The sequence below is a fragment of the Naegleria lovaniensis genome (genome assembly GCF_003324165.1).
Source record: "Naegleria lovaniensis strain ATCC 30569 chromosome Unknown tig010, whole genome shotgun sequence".
NCBI classification, from domain to species: domain Eukaryota; phylum Heterolobosea; class Eutetramitea; order Acrasida; family Naegleriidae; genus Naegleria; species Naegleria lovaniensis.
In genome coordinates, this window is record NW_025407832.1 from 490634 (window position 1) to 506573 (window position 15940).

General features: G+C 37.0%; 9 protein-coding genes across 9 annotated transcripts in view; 5 read left to right on the forward strand and 4 right to left on the reverse strand.

The window, feature by feature from the left end:
* The window catches only part of C9374_000627 (uncharacterized protein), a gene marked incomplete at both ends in the record, with an annotated part of 2411 nt that extends 66 nt beyond the window's left edge, over positions 1-2345 (forward strand). Inside the window, 3 exons of the mRNA XM_044696111.1 lie at positions 1-102; positions 179-1108; positions 1179-2345. The exon at positions 1-102 is cut by the window's left edge and continues 66 nt beyond it. Coding sequence (XP_044552455.1) covers positions 1-102; positions 179-1108; positions 1179-2345 — 2199 coding nt within the window. The remainder of the gene's footprint in view (positions 103-178; positions 1109-1178) is intronic.
* Positions 2346-2382: 37 nt separating this feature from the next.
* On the reverse strand, positions 2383-3526 carry C9374_000628 (uncharacterized protein; the record flags this gene model as incomplete). Its single annotated transcript, XM_044696122.1, has 3 exons — positions 2383-2516; positions 2573-3378; positions 3471-3526. The coding sequence occupies 3 exons, from the start codon at positions 3524-3526 to the stop codon at positions 2383-2385; spliced, it is 996 nt and encodes a 331-aa protein (XP_044552456.1).
* A 265-nt stretch (positions 3527-3791) lies between these two features.
* Positions 3792-5042, reverse strand: C9374_000629 (uncharacterized protein; the record flags this gene model as incomplete). Its single annotated transcript, XM_044696133.1, has 1 exon — positions 3792-5042. One exon carries the CDS (start codon positions 5040-5042, stop codon positions 3792-3794), a length of 1251 nt encoding a protein of 416 aa, XP_044552457.1.
* A 2524-nt stretch (positions 5043-7566) lies between these two features.
* C9374_000630 (uncharacterized protein) lies at positions 7567-8610 on the forward strand (the record flags this gene model as incomplete). The annotated part of the gene is made up of 2 exons (XM_044696145.1): positions 7567-7615; positions 7688-8610. 2 exons carry the CDS (start codon positions 7567-7569, stop codon positions 8608-8610), a joined length of 972 nt encoding a protein of 323 aa, XP_044552458.1.
* A 70-nt stretch (positions 8611-8680) lies between these two features.
* C9374_000631 (uncharacterized protein) lies at positions 8681-11035 on the reverse strand (the record flags this gene model as incomplete). Its single annotated transcript, XM_044696156.1, has 1 exon — positions 8681-11035. One exon carries the CDS (start codon positions 11033-11035, stop codon positions 8681-8683), a length of 2355 nt encoding a protein of 784 aa, XP_044552459.1.
* Positions 11036-11324: 289 nt separating this feature from the next.
* C9374_000632 (uncharacterized protein) lies at positions 11325-13080 on the reverse strand (the record flags this gene model as incomplete). The annotated part of the gene is made up of 3 exons (XM_044696167.1): positions 11325-12020; positions 12082-12470; positions 12537-13080. 3 exons carry the CDS (start codon positions 13078-13080, stop codon positions 11325-11327), a joined length of 1629 nt encoding a protein of 542 aa, XP_044552460.1.
* A 171-nt stretch (positions 13081-13251) lies between these two features.
* On the forward strand, positions 13252-14049 carry C9374_000633 (uncharacterized protein; the record flags this gene model as incomplete). Its single annotated transcript, XM_044696178.1, has 1 exon — positions 13252-14049. The coding sequence occupies one exon, from the start codon at positions 13252-13254 to the stop codon at positions 14047-14049; it is 798 nt and encodes a 265-aa protein (XP_044552461.1).
* Positions 14050-14176: 127 nt separating this feature from the next.
* C9374_000634 (uncharacterized protein) lies at positions 14177-14590 on the forward strand (the record flags this gene model as incomplete). The annotated part of the gene is made up of 1 exon (XM_044696189.1): positions 14177-14590. The coding sequence occupies one exon, from the start codon at positions 14177-14179 to the stop codon at positions 14588-14590; it is 414 nt and encodes a 137-aa protein (XP_044552462.1).
* Positions 14591-14912: 322 nt separating this feature from the next.
* On the forward strand, positions 14913-15856 carry C9374_000635 (uncharacterized protein; the record flags this gene model as incomplete). Its single annotated transcript, XM_044696200.1, has 2 exons — positions 14913-15541; positions 15604-15856. The coding sequence occupies 2 exons, from the start codon at positions 14913-14915 to the stop codon at positions 15854-15856; spliced, it is 882 nt and encodes a 293-aa protein (XP_044552463.1).
* Positions 15857-15940: the final 84 nt, after the last annotated feature.

The following is a 15940-nucleotide window of genomic DNA, read 5'->3' on the forward strand; positions in this document are numbered from 1 at the left end:
GGAAATGTTCCAAGATCATTGTTTGCTATTTCAAGTATTAACAATGGGAGCAGTGGTAATTTAATGAATCAGTTAAACGGAAAGCCTCTCAATGCGGCTGGGGTAAGTGATCAAACAACAATGACGTTCTTCATTCACACATTAAAAAATGGTCGTAACGATACTATCGGAATAACAGAAAGAGTTCTTCACACAGCCACGGCGATTCAAAAGCATTCATTCAGCACAGACATCAAATTTTACATCCAATGCATCAACGAACAGTGGAATTTCTTTGCCTCCCACAAATGCCATGACAGCCAAAAGAACACCTCTTGTGGCATCTTCAAAAAGAACCATTGTTGGCACAACAGCACCGTCAACTTCAAACGGAAAACGTCCCCAAAGCGCCACAACGCCCAGATTACAGCCAACAAGTTATACAACTCCTTCACCATCAAATGCCACAAACAACATTATGTATTTTAAATATTCTAATCCATCAGGATCACAAGAAAATTTTGCCAATAATATTATTTCCAACACAACGGGAAATACCATTCCAACAGAAGAGAGGGTACCGTCCTCAAGTAGACTAGCACGAGGAGCCTCTCCGAAAATTAACTATTTGATGGGACAAAACACAACAAGTATACCTCAAAAAGAAAAGATAGTGGAAACAAAAATCGAAGAAACAATTAGTAATGAACGGTTAAATTTGGACAGAAGAAATTTAACAAAATGCCCCATTATTACAGGAGACACTAATTTAAAATTGCTAAACTTACAGTATAACGAAATAAGGCATATCAGCAACTTAAACAACCTCACAAGCTTGGTATTCTTGGATTTATATGGTAACAAAATTAAGAAGATATCAAACTTGGACTCTCTTACATCACTACGTGTATTAATGCTGGGAAAAAACTTGATTGAAAAAATAGAAGGATTGGAAAATTTACACAAGCTTGATGTATTGGACCTTCATGGAAACAAACTGCGAGAAATTTCCAATATTTCTGTTCTAAAGGAAATTAGAGTACTAAACCTTGCAGGAAACATGATTACAAACGTGAATAATATTCGTGGACTGACATCGTTGAACGAGCTTAATTTACGAAAAAACAATGTATGTTTTTACTTGCTTTAGTTTGGCCTGCCTCTTACTATTATTACCTTTGAATTTACTCTCTACATAGATTGAAACAGTAGAAGAGATTGATGAATTGCCGAATCTCAAACGCCTATTTCTTTCCTCAAACAATATTTCTTCTTTTGAGGCCGTTGAGAGCGTCATTCGAAGTACTTCCGTTGCGGAGCTCTCATTGGATGATAATCCCCTTCATCAAAATCTGTCTCAAAAATATCGAGTTATTGTAATTGCTGCCATGAAGAAACTCACAGTTCTAGACTCTTCCAAGATAACAGACTCAGACAGAGAAATGGCTCTGAAATATCTTGCAAATGTCAACGTGTCATCAATATTTCCCTTCACCGATTTAATTCCTACTCCCTCGTATGACAAAGATTTTGAGGTTGACGCAACCTTGCAAAATAGTTCTATCCCTCGTCAACCCACACCTGACAGTACAGGCCCTCAAATAACTTCAAGGAGTGTCACACCTTCAGAAACTATTCCTAAAGCTCTAATTACAACAGAGAGGCCAGAAAGTCGAAGCGCCAGCAGTGCCACAAACTACGACAATCTAGAATCGTATAGCAAAATTGAGGGAGACGTACTTCATATATACGGAGAGCCCAATATCACACCAATCAATTATGGAGATTACATTGTCCATTTCCACAACTTGGATTTGGAACGAATATGTGAAACATACTTGTTTCCAAAGAAAGTTATGGCCACAACGCTCATATTTTCCAATAATCGTATTAGCACTCTAAAACAGCTTTCCTTACTTTCAAAAATAGAGTTCGATGTGCTGAAAATAACTTTTAAGGACAACCCTGTGTGCACAACATTGAAAAGAATTTTAAAGCCCTACTGTATATATATTTTACCTCAATTGACTGAAATGAACGGAAAGTTGATATCAGTCACAGACAAATCTAATTCTGAGAAAATATTTGGAAAAAGACAAGCGGTCAGCAAGCATATTGCTCCACCAATTTCACAATCCGTACTTGAAAGATATTCTGGAATTGTCAATTCATATATTGGAAGCGTTCTTAATCATACCTATGTAGTTGAGGAAAAGATGAAACTCGTTGATGATGTTTGGGATCAAGTATTATTTGAATTTATTGTGAAATCACTCTCCTCACTTGAAAAATACCCTTCATCTTTAACCAAACAAGGAATTGAAGTCAACGGCAAAAAGGTGCATGTCGATTCAAAAACAAGGTGATAAAAGAACAAATCTCTTGATTGTATTGATTGTAACGTTACACTGTAGCATGTGTGAAATCATCAAAAGGTGCTCGAGTTTCTCTTGTGTGAGAAGCAAAATCTATGGAACGAACGACACGATAACTAATAGGAAGAAATTGGAACGCATGTTTTCGAGTGAGATGATATTCTTGTAAAGAGTGATCAACAGTATGTCATCAAAGACAATGAAAGCAAAGTACCTACTTAGAAATCGTTCTGGGTTATATGATCCTTCCTTGGCAGAAATAGCATTGATATGATACAACAGAGTGGAGTATGATTCCATAACCTGAATACTTCCAAACCCAATTTGATCATTAAAACCTTCCCAATAATACAATTGAGACGTGTAGAACTTGTTAAATTCAACATTGAAATGTAATAAATCGATATTTTGTTCAAATAGAATGTCTGTTCTTAACCGAAAAACCAGATCATAGTAGTTGGTAGTCAACTTGTGTTCTTGCATCATCTTGTCATTATAGCTTTTCATTTGGACAAAACCGTTTCTAAATAAAGATAAGGACGAAATCCAATTATGACATCCTTCGTAGGTTAAAAACTCTTTACATTTTTCTCTTGGAAAGGGAAAATCAGGATATAAATGTTTCACACGCTCTGTCAAGCGAGTCATATTCAAAAACTCAACGGATTCATATTTAACATTCTTTAAATAGCGTTTCATTTGATTATAAGCTCCCAATTCACTTTCTGAATCTTTATACACGAGTGAAATGTATAGATCTGGATATTCATTTCTTGCAAAAAAGCTATTCCTAATAAATAAATAGACTTTTGGAAACGCTCGAATGGCTCCACTCAGAATCACTGCCATTCGATTCTTTTTTCTTGGAGGTGATGTGCTTTTCTCTTGGCTATCTTTTGGCAATATGCAACCTCTGATTGGTAATTGATGAGGAAATCTATTCTTTAGAGAGTAATAGATTAAAAGATACGTCAGCAACAAGATTCCAACAACTGAAACTAATACAATCGTTGTGAGCTGCTTTCTAAAGGAACATGGGACCACATGCCCGAGTGGTTTGAAGCATGTATCATATATACAAGGAATGAATAACCCAATACATGTGCGTGTACATACTTGTTGACTGTGAAATGAATCAGTGAGGGTGAGGTATGAGAACCGTTCTCTTGCATGATTTTATTTGGATAGAATCTTTGGAACGAGGGTTGAAACTCTTCTGTTAACAAAATGGCTATTTAGAACCAAGCAATTTGTGTTCCTTTCCTATTACAGAATTTGAAAGTTGCACTGCTGTTAGAACTTCACAGTTGTATGAGATGTCCTTTTCTAATTAATCTGCCTTAAAAAGTAATTCGGCTTCAGAAATGTCAAAAGGGCATCCCAAGTTCCAAATACTGTCATGACGATCTTGAAGCATCTGTGAAGTAATCTTAATATTTATTTCCATTCATCCTCTAAATTATTTGTTGAAAGAAATGCTAGTTGAGAAGGAGTGACTCGGTTTGAATGACAAAATGCAGAATAATAAAACAACAAGTCTCTTCTGCGCGAGGAAGAGCCCACGTCAATTTCAATATAGGGCAATTTGTAGCATCGAGAAATGGCCTTGGCTACTAATTTCATTTTAGGATTAATTTCATTCTTTTTTGAATAACTCAAGCCACAAATAACCATACTTCCAGGCTTGACTGTATCAGAATTTGCAGCATTCGTTAATTGTTGCAAATATTCACGAAGTACTTCTCCACAATCAAGATCTTTCTTACAGAATTCCTCGACAAGCTCTCGATCATTTTTGAAATCTGTTTGTGACAAGTAATTGTCGTACATTGTCTCTGACAAGTCTATACATGCTATTTTACACGAGCAATTGGGTCTTGAATTCGTTCCAACAAGACATTGAATTTCAAAAGTAATAGGTGAACGGTCACATCGCAGTTCTCTGACTCGTGTTACTCGACGGTCCAAGAAACGTCTACTTGCTCTCTTATTTGAAGAATCTTCTTGAAAAGGCTCCTTGCAATGTTTGAGGATTGTTTGCAAGTATCGAGCCATGCGCTGTTTCTTTTCATCACAAATGAAATGAACTCGAAATTCTTCAAGATCATTCGCTGTCCTGGGGAACGTTTGAGACAAACGATTGGAGGTCCTACTTGATTCATCGTCACTGTTATTACTACACATGGATCCATCAACAAATTCGTATTGAGATTCAAGCCGTTTCCAAAGCTCTTTGCAATAAAAATGTTTGCAGCAATCTCGCCACGATCGAATTCCAAAAATCGAAAAATCAAATGGTTGAATAGAGAGAAGTTCAGTTTTTGTGGAAGACGGAATAACATTCCTCCATATTTCATCATCCTTGGTCCAGTATAGAAACATTAAGCGACATGTTAACGAGAGAGACAACAAATCTCTAACTGCCATGTATGAAAAAATTGTTTGGTATATTCGTTTGCAATCTCCAAGATGCATGATCAGAAGAGAGTTGGTTTGTCTTAGGATATGAAATTCGAGTAATTGTTTGTTTCTATCAAAAAAGTCATATCGGTACTGTGGCTCATCATCTACGAGAGTCACCATGGAACTGAAGAGCCTGTTGGCTTCAACGAGGTGTGGAAACTTTTGGCAACAAGAGGATGTTGTTGCATCCTCGTCTTGTTGTTTGTGGTGTTGTGTGTTTCCCATTTATGAGACGAGAATGAGAAAGTTAGAAGGAGCGAATGCACTATCACAAGCTTGGTTCAACCAATATGGAAAAATTGAGAGGAGTTGGACTCTATGACATGTAAACAGCACGATGTGGGCTTGTTTTTTTTCTCGCGATTGACCTTCTGCTTCAAACGTCGCTTTAAATGAAATGGTCATCAGCTGTCATGTGAATGGCCATCACAAATGATTCGAACATTGTAATCTGACCATGGCGAATCACTCACCGTTGCGTGAATCATTGTGCTCAACGAATGAGAATATCCAAAATATTTGCCAAAGCCGATTGAGTGGATTCAAAGAATTGAGTATGTCCACAACTCTTACATGTAATTGTAATAAATCTTCTATTCTGCACATTGAAAATCTTTGCAAGCAATGAACCACAACTTCGGACCTCCCCCAACCGATACGAGGAGCCTTTACATTTCTCACAAACAAATCTTACTTTGTGTTTTTCCAATTCTATCAAATCATTACTGATCGGAATGAGTGAATGAGAAGAAGAAGCTTGCGTTGGTGATATGAGCCAAGCACCATCATGGGATGACTGATTATTTCCAACAAGAAGGTTTTTTGAAGAGGATGGAACGAGAGGGTTCGCCATGAGAATGATGATTCAATTTTTTGAGAGTGAATGAACGGGTCGCTTCCTCTTGGTATTGACTTTTTCATCAACTTTTACTGTTCAACTCTCATCAAACAACGATAACACTCACTTAACATCTTTTCCTTCACAGGTTCGTCGTGTGTTCCCAGTTTACAATCCCAGGTCTTATTTCTTCATTTCAAAATCTATAATTATCGTGATCATTAAAAAACAAAATTCAAAGCAATAACAACAAGACGCAATAGACCATGACCAGATCCCGAAACTCTCGCAGAGGTATTGTCAGACACGAAAACAAAACTCCATGGAAATCCATGGTTCATCATGTCAAACGAGCCATGATCCGATCGACCTTTGGCCAAGCTGTAAAATACGATGAATGTATTGATGAGGTCAAATCATTCTCAATTCCAACAAAGACTGAATGTGCAAATATTGGATATGCACCTCAGGATACCTAGTATGTGATTGGTGCCATGTCCAATCATTCATTGATCAATTTCCATTGAGGTTCGAACGAAATCTCCCAAATTTTCTCAATAATAAACCATTGTACATTACAATTCTTGTAAGGAGATGAATTTCCAAGTTGAGGCTTCAAAAAAAACGAACATACAATGACCCGAACCAATCACTCACGTCGTGGCAGTAAGGCAGGCAAGGTACAAATTTTCAACAAGAAGGGGTGGAAAACCTCTGTTCATCATACGAAACGAGTGCTGTTCCGATCCACCATTCAACAAAGTATGAAATATGATGCATCTCCTGATCATCTGATTTATGTTCCATCGAAAACAGAGTATTCCAATAGATTTAATTGGCAGTTGTTTTTAGATTGATCACGACTTGCTTATTTTCCAAAAAAGGCAGTACACATCCACCACGATCTTCTCCGTATGGTAAATGTTTTGGAAGAATTTGAATAAAAGTGAGAAAGTCTCATTTCATGATCCTTAAATACGATGTGAAATATGGTAAACAACATGCAGTTACAGTGAATGAAACCAAAAATTTTAATTTTCCATCTCATGAACACTGTTGGCAGCTCACATTTTCTCTCTCTCTGTGGTGTTTGGGAGAATGGTAAACAGTTTCAAACAACGGTGCGTAAGACGTTATTGTGCAAAAAACCATTCACTTCTCAAACAATTCATTTACTTTTTTGTTGGCCAAAACCATTGCACCTGTCGCTAAAATTTATTGACCGCATTGCCTTACTGATCCAATGTTCCCTTACGAAATGTTCTTCCAACACTTACCAATTCTCTCCTTTCAGTAAGTTATTTCGAAAGGAAACATGCGTCGTTAACTAGAAGAGGAATTAAAAATGAGAACTCTCATTTTCATGGATCCAAAAATGTCAGGAAATTGGGAGAAAAATGGTGAACGAGCATTTAAAGAAATTAAAACCAAGAATTCGTATTTTCCATCTCATGAAAGGGATATCCATGGATTGTTTGCAACAACAAGTCTTGGCTCAGATTTTCTCTCGTTCTTTCGTGATGAGCGTGTGGTATTAAGGTGAGGGGTAAACAAGAATCCTTCATTAATGCAATTTCAGCACCATGTGACGTGATTGTGCAAAAAAACAACCAGTCAGTCCTCATAGAACAGTTATCTTCACACACACACTAGTTCAGTACATTTTCACACATGTTGGTCAAGTCTTTCACACGAATTGTTGCTTCCCATTGGATGATCCTAGTAGCCGCCAGCACTTTCGCCAGTGTTTTGCTTCTTCTTTGGAATTTTTCATCTTCAACACTTGGATTTCTCTCTTCAGTCATCCATACTCTTGAACATCTATCCTTGTATGAAGTATTGGTTGGGTCTTTCTTATTGATTCTTGTTTCTCTATTCGCTAGTTTATGGTTTCATAACTTCTACAACAAGATGGACATTCCTTCAGCAAACAAAATTTGTGTGGTCACTGGTGCCGCTGGTAAGTTGAACTGACCCCTACCGTGTTATATTTATGATTTCATCAACGTATCGAAACAATCATGATACAAAGGAGGAATTGGCTCAGAAATTTGTAAAAGACTTATCGCAGCAGGATGTGAAGTCATTGGAGTGGATTGTAATTCCTTCCGTTTGCAAGAATTGGCCACTGACTTGAACACTTACTCGAGCACTCGATTTCACTCTGTGGCCATGGATTTGAGTCGTGATGAATCGGTCAAGAAGGGTGTTGAACTCATTCAGGACATTCTCAACAAGAGCCGTCGTGATGATGATTTCTCCAACGATTGCCATTTACAGACATCACCAGCTCAACAACGAAAGATATTTGCATTGATTAATAATGCAGCCGTTCCAACCACTTCTCCTCTCATGACCTCCGTTGCAGAGGAAAGACCTGACCGTTTACAAGAAATGATGAATATAAATGTTGGTGGTTATCATCGAATGGTTCATTATTTACTTCCACATATGGTGATCAATGGTGTAGCCAATTCTTTGAGTGGTGAGAATACAGAATCCAAGGATGTGAAAAGTGGTCGAGGCGGAATTATTATCAACGTGTCATCAGGAGCTGGAGTGTTGGCAGGTCCTTTTCTAGGTTTTTATCCCATCACGAAATTTGCAATTCAAGGATTCACAGATGTGTTGCGAAGAGAATTGTCGCATTTGGGACTTCGAGTGTGTTGTGTCATTCCTGGTTTTACGAAAAAAGGAATGACATTTTCTCAGAATATTGATGAGGCAAGCCTTCTGAGAGACAGTATGAAACACATGCAACAAAGTATGAATTCCAAATTGGAATGGATGGGACAAGAGCCAAGTGATGTGGCTCGTGTGGTTGTGGATAATTGCTTTTCATCGAATTGTGGTGCAAGGGTGTTTGCTGATCAATGGATGATGAGATTTGTGTGGCCATTGTTGTTGACGGTACAAATCATGTGTCCTTCTCTTGTAGATAGGATGTTCTTGTGAGCCAAGCATTCTATTGTACGAGGCATCTCAAAATTGTACGAAGTGTCAAAATTTTAAGTCATTTCCTTTTTTATTTGCACTTGCCACAACATCGTAACAATTTCACAACAATTCTCTTTGGACTCTTTCTTCCATAAATATATTTCAATCCAAGATATCCAGCATATTTACATATCAAAAAGTATCCCACTAATACTGCAATATATACCCAACTCATATACCATCTTTCTTCAATATTGTATGCTCTTTTCAAAAAATAGGTTCCATTCGTGAAATACGTTGGAGGTAGCACTGTTCCGTTCTGTACTGGAATGATCACTCCAGCAAATTCATTGATGGCCATTGAACGAAAACCATAATACAAGTATGAAAGATAACTGGTCCATTGCAATCCACTGGGTAGCATGGTCTGTCCATACGCGCCCGACACTAAAATAAAGTAAATATTCACCACAACACACAACCATCCCAATATAAAAGGAAATGGGAACAAGCACACCAAGGCTTGAGCCAATGCCATACATGCCCAATTATACACAATAAAGCAGGCTGAAAAGGTGAAAAATTTGCCAGCATCCATACTCATTCCAGTCATGAAATATACCACCAAGCCAAAGATGAATGGATACACAGTAAAGTCAAATAAATCTTCAACGGTTTTGGCAATGAAAAAGGCACTGATTCTATATGAGGAAGAATTGGTTCGTTCTTGCATTAATGTTGGGATTTGTTGAATTAGGACTCGAATAGCCACACCAAACGTGAGTGACAGATTGTAATTAAGGAAGGCAAATACACGAGCACGCATGGCCATGTTGGGAGCGTCCACTTGCAAGTACAATAAACCAATTCCAATGCCAATCAGAGTCTTTTCAATGAATGGTGCCACAAATTCCGTTTTCCAATTTCTCTTCTTCACAATGAATAACCTCGTGATGAGATAAATAATTGAGAGCCAATAATTAGTGAGATACTTTTCAGTGTGAATATTCGTGAGATGATTGTCCACAAAGGGTTTTTCTTCCAACGTTTTTTGAGGAATATATTCATCGGAAAATCTCTTTTCAAATTCCTCAGCTAAATGATCTCGTTTTTCCATAATGATGGCATCCATATGATTCGACTCAATCATTTGTTTGATCGGCAGATTTTTCTCAGCACTAAAATCATGGGCATTCTTACAAAGTTCATGTACGAACAATACTTGCAGCAGATTTTCCAAACTATTATGATAGAGGCCTTTGCCATGATGAGAGCGGTTGTAATTTTTTTCTTCATCATCCTTAATTAAGGTACAGGCCTCATCTTCATCCTCATGATGATGATGATGAGATTTAAAATCATTCAATTCAATTCCAACGACATGATTAAAGTAATACTCAATCCGATGTGGACTTCCAAAGTAAATTTGTCTTCCCCGATCCAATATTGAAACATAATCAAACAATTCCAACTCCTTCCATGACGGTTTATGAACTGACAAAATCACAGCCATTCCCATCTGAGCCATTACCTTGATCGTTTTCATCATCATCAAAGCCTCTCCGTATTCCATCCCATCGGTGGGATCTTCCAACATGACGACCCGATGAAAATTCACATTCTGCACAGCAATCGTGAGTCTCTTGCGTTCACCACTCGAAAGGGCCGAACACATCACATGTTGCTTGGATTCAAGTCGATAATTTTTCAATAACATGAGTAATCGATCTTCCCGATTCGACCACAATACATTCTCTCCCGTACAACGACTACTACTACTAGTGGATGCAGGTACTTTGAATCGTAGTGCATAGAGTAAGGTTTCTCTCACGGTGAGATTCAAATCCGACAAGTTGTAATCTTTGGCCACGAAGGACACGAGCGAACGATACACGTTGGTTTCTGTTTTCAGACCATCGCGTAACTTGTCTTGAATGACTTGTCCATTCAACAAGATGGAACCATCGTGCAGTTTGAAAGGTCCTCTCCGAGACAAGACTCGTAGTAACATGCTTTTACCGGAGCCAGCTGGACCCACTAGGGCTGTGATCTTTCCTGGCACTGCGAAACCTGACAAGTTATCAAGTAAGGGTTTTTTCATGCTTGGATATGAAATGTTTTTCCATTCCATGAAACATTGTTGATCCCGTGAAAAGAAGTATTGTTGTTGTCTGTTGAGGGAGCTGAGGCCTCCAATGGATTCTCGAGGTGGAGTTATGGGTGGTTGTTGAGGTTGTTGTTGTTGCTCCAGTGTTGAAGAGGACGACGACGAAGAAGTAGAACATGATGGAACGAGTGGATTGGGAGGATTGTCCATATCGATGGGATGGACATTGTCAATGTTGATGATAATAGAGTCTTTCTCTTCGCAACTCAATTGAGTGGCGCTTTGTGCAACCACCAGGTGAGAAGGCTGTGTTTCTTGCAGAGGTATATCATTCATTGGTGTATGTGTGAATTGAGGCTTTTTTCTCGAAAGTACTCGAGCGACGACATTGTCGTGCGATTCTTCAGTGCCAGTTGTCATGGCCGCTCATTTGGTCAAAATTTCGTTCATTCGTACATGAAATACATCCGTCGACACCCACTTCCTAAAAAAGAGATAAATTCGCTTCGTCATAATCTTGCGTACACTTGAAAAGGAGCGATACCAATGGATCATTGAGTTCGAACACAATGTCAAATTTTTTGAAAAGAATCATGCTGGATATTATTATAAAAGACAATGCTACTTATTGAAGAGTACATTTGGTTGATGGTATACACTCTCTATAGAGAGAGGAAGTAGCATTCCATAAATTCCAATACAAACTATTGTGATGTTTTTGAAAGAGGTGAGAGGCAATGGCTGATCCACGAATGATGTGATAAATTTGTTGAGATAATTCAGGTGGCATTTCGATTAAGGACATGGATGGCTTGTCTAAATGTAAAATATCGTTAATACTGTCAATGTGAGGTGTTTCATCAATGGCTGCATCTTGCTCATGATTTGAAGAATATTCTTCTTTTTCTTCTTGTTGTGTTGATTCTTGGTTTGTTGACAGTTGACAATCACTTTCTTGTGGAGAATCATCATCATTCTTGTGAGAAGCAAAACTCCAATCTTTTCCAATGTGAGGAAAAGCATCTATTTCAAAATACGAAAGAATATTAAATCTTTTTGCCAATTGCACACAGTCCATCGCTCTCATGACATATTTCTTTTGATCTTTTAATTGAGATAAAATATGACTGTTTTTCCGTAAATTGGCATGAGTTCCAACTAGTATTACAGGTATTTCAGGAGCTACCATCTCCAATAAATTAATCCAAGATGAAAGAGTGTAAAATAAATTGAAATCCAAAACATTGTAGGTCAAAATGATAGCATCTACTTCTGCAAAAAGGGAAAAATCGTGTGCACTTGGTATTAAATATCCCACAAACTATTTCATATAATTTACGTGTGAATGATTTCGTGTTTTCGATGCTTAATTTGACACTTACATTCATTTCGTATTGAACCGTATGTACATCGTCGATCAAAATTGAGGAATGGTTCTTCTTATTAAACTCTGTTAGTATGTCTTTAGTGTTATATTTCTCGTAAGTAATAACAGTGAATTTGTATTTCTTGGTTGTGTATGCATCAAGAGATGGCATTGAAATGAGTTTGTTATTTTCAATAAAGCCAAATGGCTGAGAGAGTTTTGCTGAAGCGTGTGGAAATTTGGCGTCCAACACCTTTTCCTTTTCTCGGTATTGAAGCAAAACCAATCCCAATAATGTCTCTCTCCAGGAAGTATCAAGTTTTTTGTAAACTTGATCATGCTGCACTGAATAAAAATGATTATACACAAATTGATAAAGTAGTCGATAGTTTGTTGAATCAAAAGCTATGTATGTGTAACATTAAACAAGTTGACAATTAATTAACACATATATAGCGAAATGTGACCTACATTTTTCAAAGGCCTTTGATAGCAGTGTCGATGTGGAAACAGGGAGAAATGAAAAAATGTGCGTTACTAAATCAATCGATAATCGTTTCACATAAATGGTCAATATGTAGTCTGTTTTTTCATTGGAATCATGATTTCCATCACTGCCATATTCAACTTTATCCACAACAACGGCTCGTTCTTTTTTCTTTTTCTTTTCGTTGAGTAATGACTGCTTTGCTTTTTCATTAACATCAATCACCACTACGGAGCTATCTTGATTTTCATGATGGTTATAATGCTCTTCATCTTGCATGTATTGGTTTATGAATTGAAATAGTGTTTCATTGGGATTGGAAGAAGCTCCTTCATAACTGCCACTACTCATCGGAGGAAAATAACCTCTGTCATCATCATGTTGTTGTTGTTGTTGATGTCCAACTCCCTCGGCAGTTTCATTCGAAAATTCGTTAAAGTTTTCTCGTTTGTTGTTGTGCGAGGTTGGATGAGTCTCTCTTTCGGGATTGACGTAATCCAATTCACCAAAGTCCAACAAGGATGACATTTTTTTTGTAACCATGCAATGTAATGTTCTTTCTTACTTCGATTACAATATATTTTGGTGTTTCATAACCAAGATATAAAAGAACTGGTTCAATGTCGTCGTATATATATGTTCAGTTACAATTTATTTATTTATTGCACCCTCAAAGAAAAATGCAATCACTTGTACACGATGAGAACAGACAAATTAAGTTTGGCCGATATTTGTAAATTGCAATACGATTTACATGAGAATAATGATTCCGAACCAGTGGAGAGCAAAAAACAGAAAGAATTTTCTTTGCCATCATCATTAAAATTATCTTCGCTCCAGAACGTATGGATAGTTGTCCGTGATGATAGGGAATATATATTATTTGATGAAGAAAAATTTATTTCCGAACGAGGGAATGCCATCCTGTCCTCTGTTGTGAATGAACATGACCGATCATCTCCTTTTGAAAATTCAATTGATCCTATCGAGTATTTAAAAAGTGGAGAACTTGTGTTATTTCCGAGACCAAAGCGATCCTCAAGTGATGATGGACAGTCATTCAAAATTATCATTTCATTACAAGAACTATTGGAATATTACAGACATTTTCCCAATTTTCATTGGTCCAAATATCCTCAACTATTAGAATTGATTAGAAACAATTTATTGAGACATGAGAAGCGGTCGTTAGAGAGACTGGAAGGAGAATACCTTGAGTATCAAAAACAACAATTGGATTTTATGCGAGAATATCATCGATTTGTCTCGAGATTTTCATTAACAGAATGGCTTTCGAATTTATTTAAAATTCATGTGTTGGGTGTGAAGAAGAAAGAAACTTCAGAATTAAGAGAAGAAGAACCAATCACTTCAAAAGACTTGACAAAATCTCGAATCATGACATCTTTTCGTCACCTTCTTCCATACGTTACCTTAATGGCTCTCTTTTGGATTTTCAAACTACTCACCAAGCTTTTATCATTGAAACGACGGTGACTGTTGTCAACACCAAACAACTATACCTGACACGACACAATAATTCGCCGATTCCCAACAATCGCCACAGCTATCTACATCAATAGCAAAACTTGATCACGAATGCAGAACAGCAATAAGCAAAAAAATGTTCGGAAACAAAACCATTCAAGTTCCTACAGTGTTTGAAATTTCTGGTTCTAACGACACGACTTTGAAATACTCCATCCATTTGGTAGAAAGCAAGAGTGTCCATCTGAACCGAGAAGCTCCCAATAGTTTCAATATCAAATCGGGAGATGATAGTATTCTATCGGTTGTATCAACAACAAACGGAAAGCTCGGATCATCATCAAAAATCGATATCGAAATGAAACCTCACAAGGAAGGAACTACAACAGTTACTGTAGATTGTAAATTATATGTTTGTAGTGATAGTGGAATGTGTTCCATGAAGAATGAAAGTTTTGTCATTACGGTGAAGGTGCATGGTATGAATTCTGGATTGGCAAATTTACCATCATCAAACAATACTTACAATCACACTCTTACAATGGCTTAAGAGCTGTTTTTGAACATCAGCATGAATTCTTGAAACCTGACTTGTCACGTTGATGGGAATAAAAAAGAAATTTAAAATTGTAAAAAAAATAGGACTATTTAAATTTGATCATCACATCGATCGGTGCATCACACCAGATCTGTATTCATCGTTCCTTGCTTAATTCTCAACACTAAAATTGTTACACTTCAATTTTGGAAATACTAGAATACAAGTCCGCCTTTCGGAATATTCGTCATCACGAAAAATCACATTTTCTTGTACATCATAATATTTAAATTACCATTAATTTGAACAATCGAGTTTCCTTCAATCACTAACAATGAATACATTAGGAGATGATGATTTTTCGGAAAAGTATGGTTTTTACAAATATCTCGCCTTGATATATCCCTCGTTAGCTCTATTGATTGTAGAAAGTACTCCTACTTTTTTCAACATTTTCGGACCAGTATTAAGCAAACTGATTTGGTGGAGTTTTTGTTTTTATGAACCTGATGGTTTCTTTGCTGTATATTATATTGTAAAATATTTTTCAAAAAATCAACAGTTTTTTGTGTGGTATCTGTTGGCAGCCACGTTAAGAAGATTATTCTTTTATTACAAGTACCATTTGAAAAACAAGTTAACGTATCAAGATGGATATGTCAATGGTGCAAGAGAGAGTATTAATTTAATTCATGTCAATGATTTTCAATTATTAGATTATACACCTAGCCAACTCAGTCAGCGTTATAATAAGATACAATTGAGCTACATTAAGAAGAAGGTGGCAGATTTTGTAAAAACTCTCTCTATTGTAATTTCTAACTCGAATAATGATCAGGATGACTCTTTGATTAATGAAGAAAATACCAAGACAATAAGCAATGGAAAGTGTTGCGTTTGTTTGGGAGATGAAAATTTGGATATTATTTTCAACCCATGTAGGCACATGGCCATGTGTCAAGAGTACGTACGAAATTGACGTTTTTGATTTTATTCAAATTCCTTATTGTTTGTAATTGAACCAGATGCTTTGAACATTTTTCCAACGAATGCTATGACAACAACAAGCCCCTAAAGTGTAGCTTGTGCAATTCAATAATTTCCTCCATTTCATGCCATAAGAAAAAGCGTTTTGTTGCCAATTACGAGCCCAGTGAAACGTTTCATTCGAGTGGGCAAATGAATGCACAAAAAGAGTTGTTAAAGCTTGGGGCTTATGTCCAACAAAATCCAAGCATCAAGTCGAGATTGCAGAATCCACGGATTTTTGATGAATGATACCAATACATTAGACATAGCTGTGTTGTCACTAATGTACTCTACATTTATTGGTGGTAAATAAATTATTTTCAGGTTCAAATG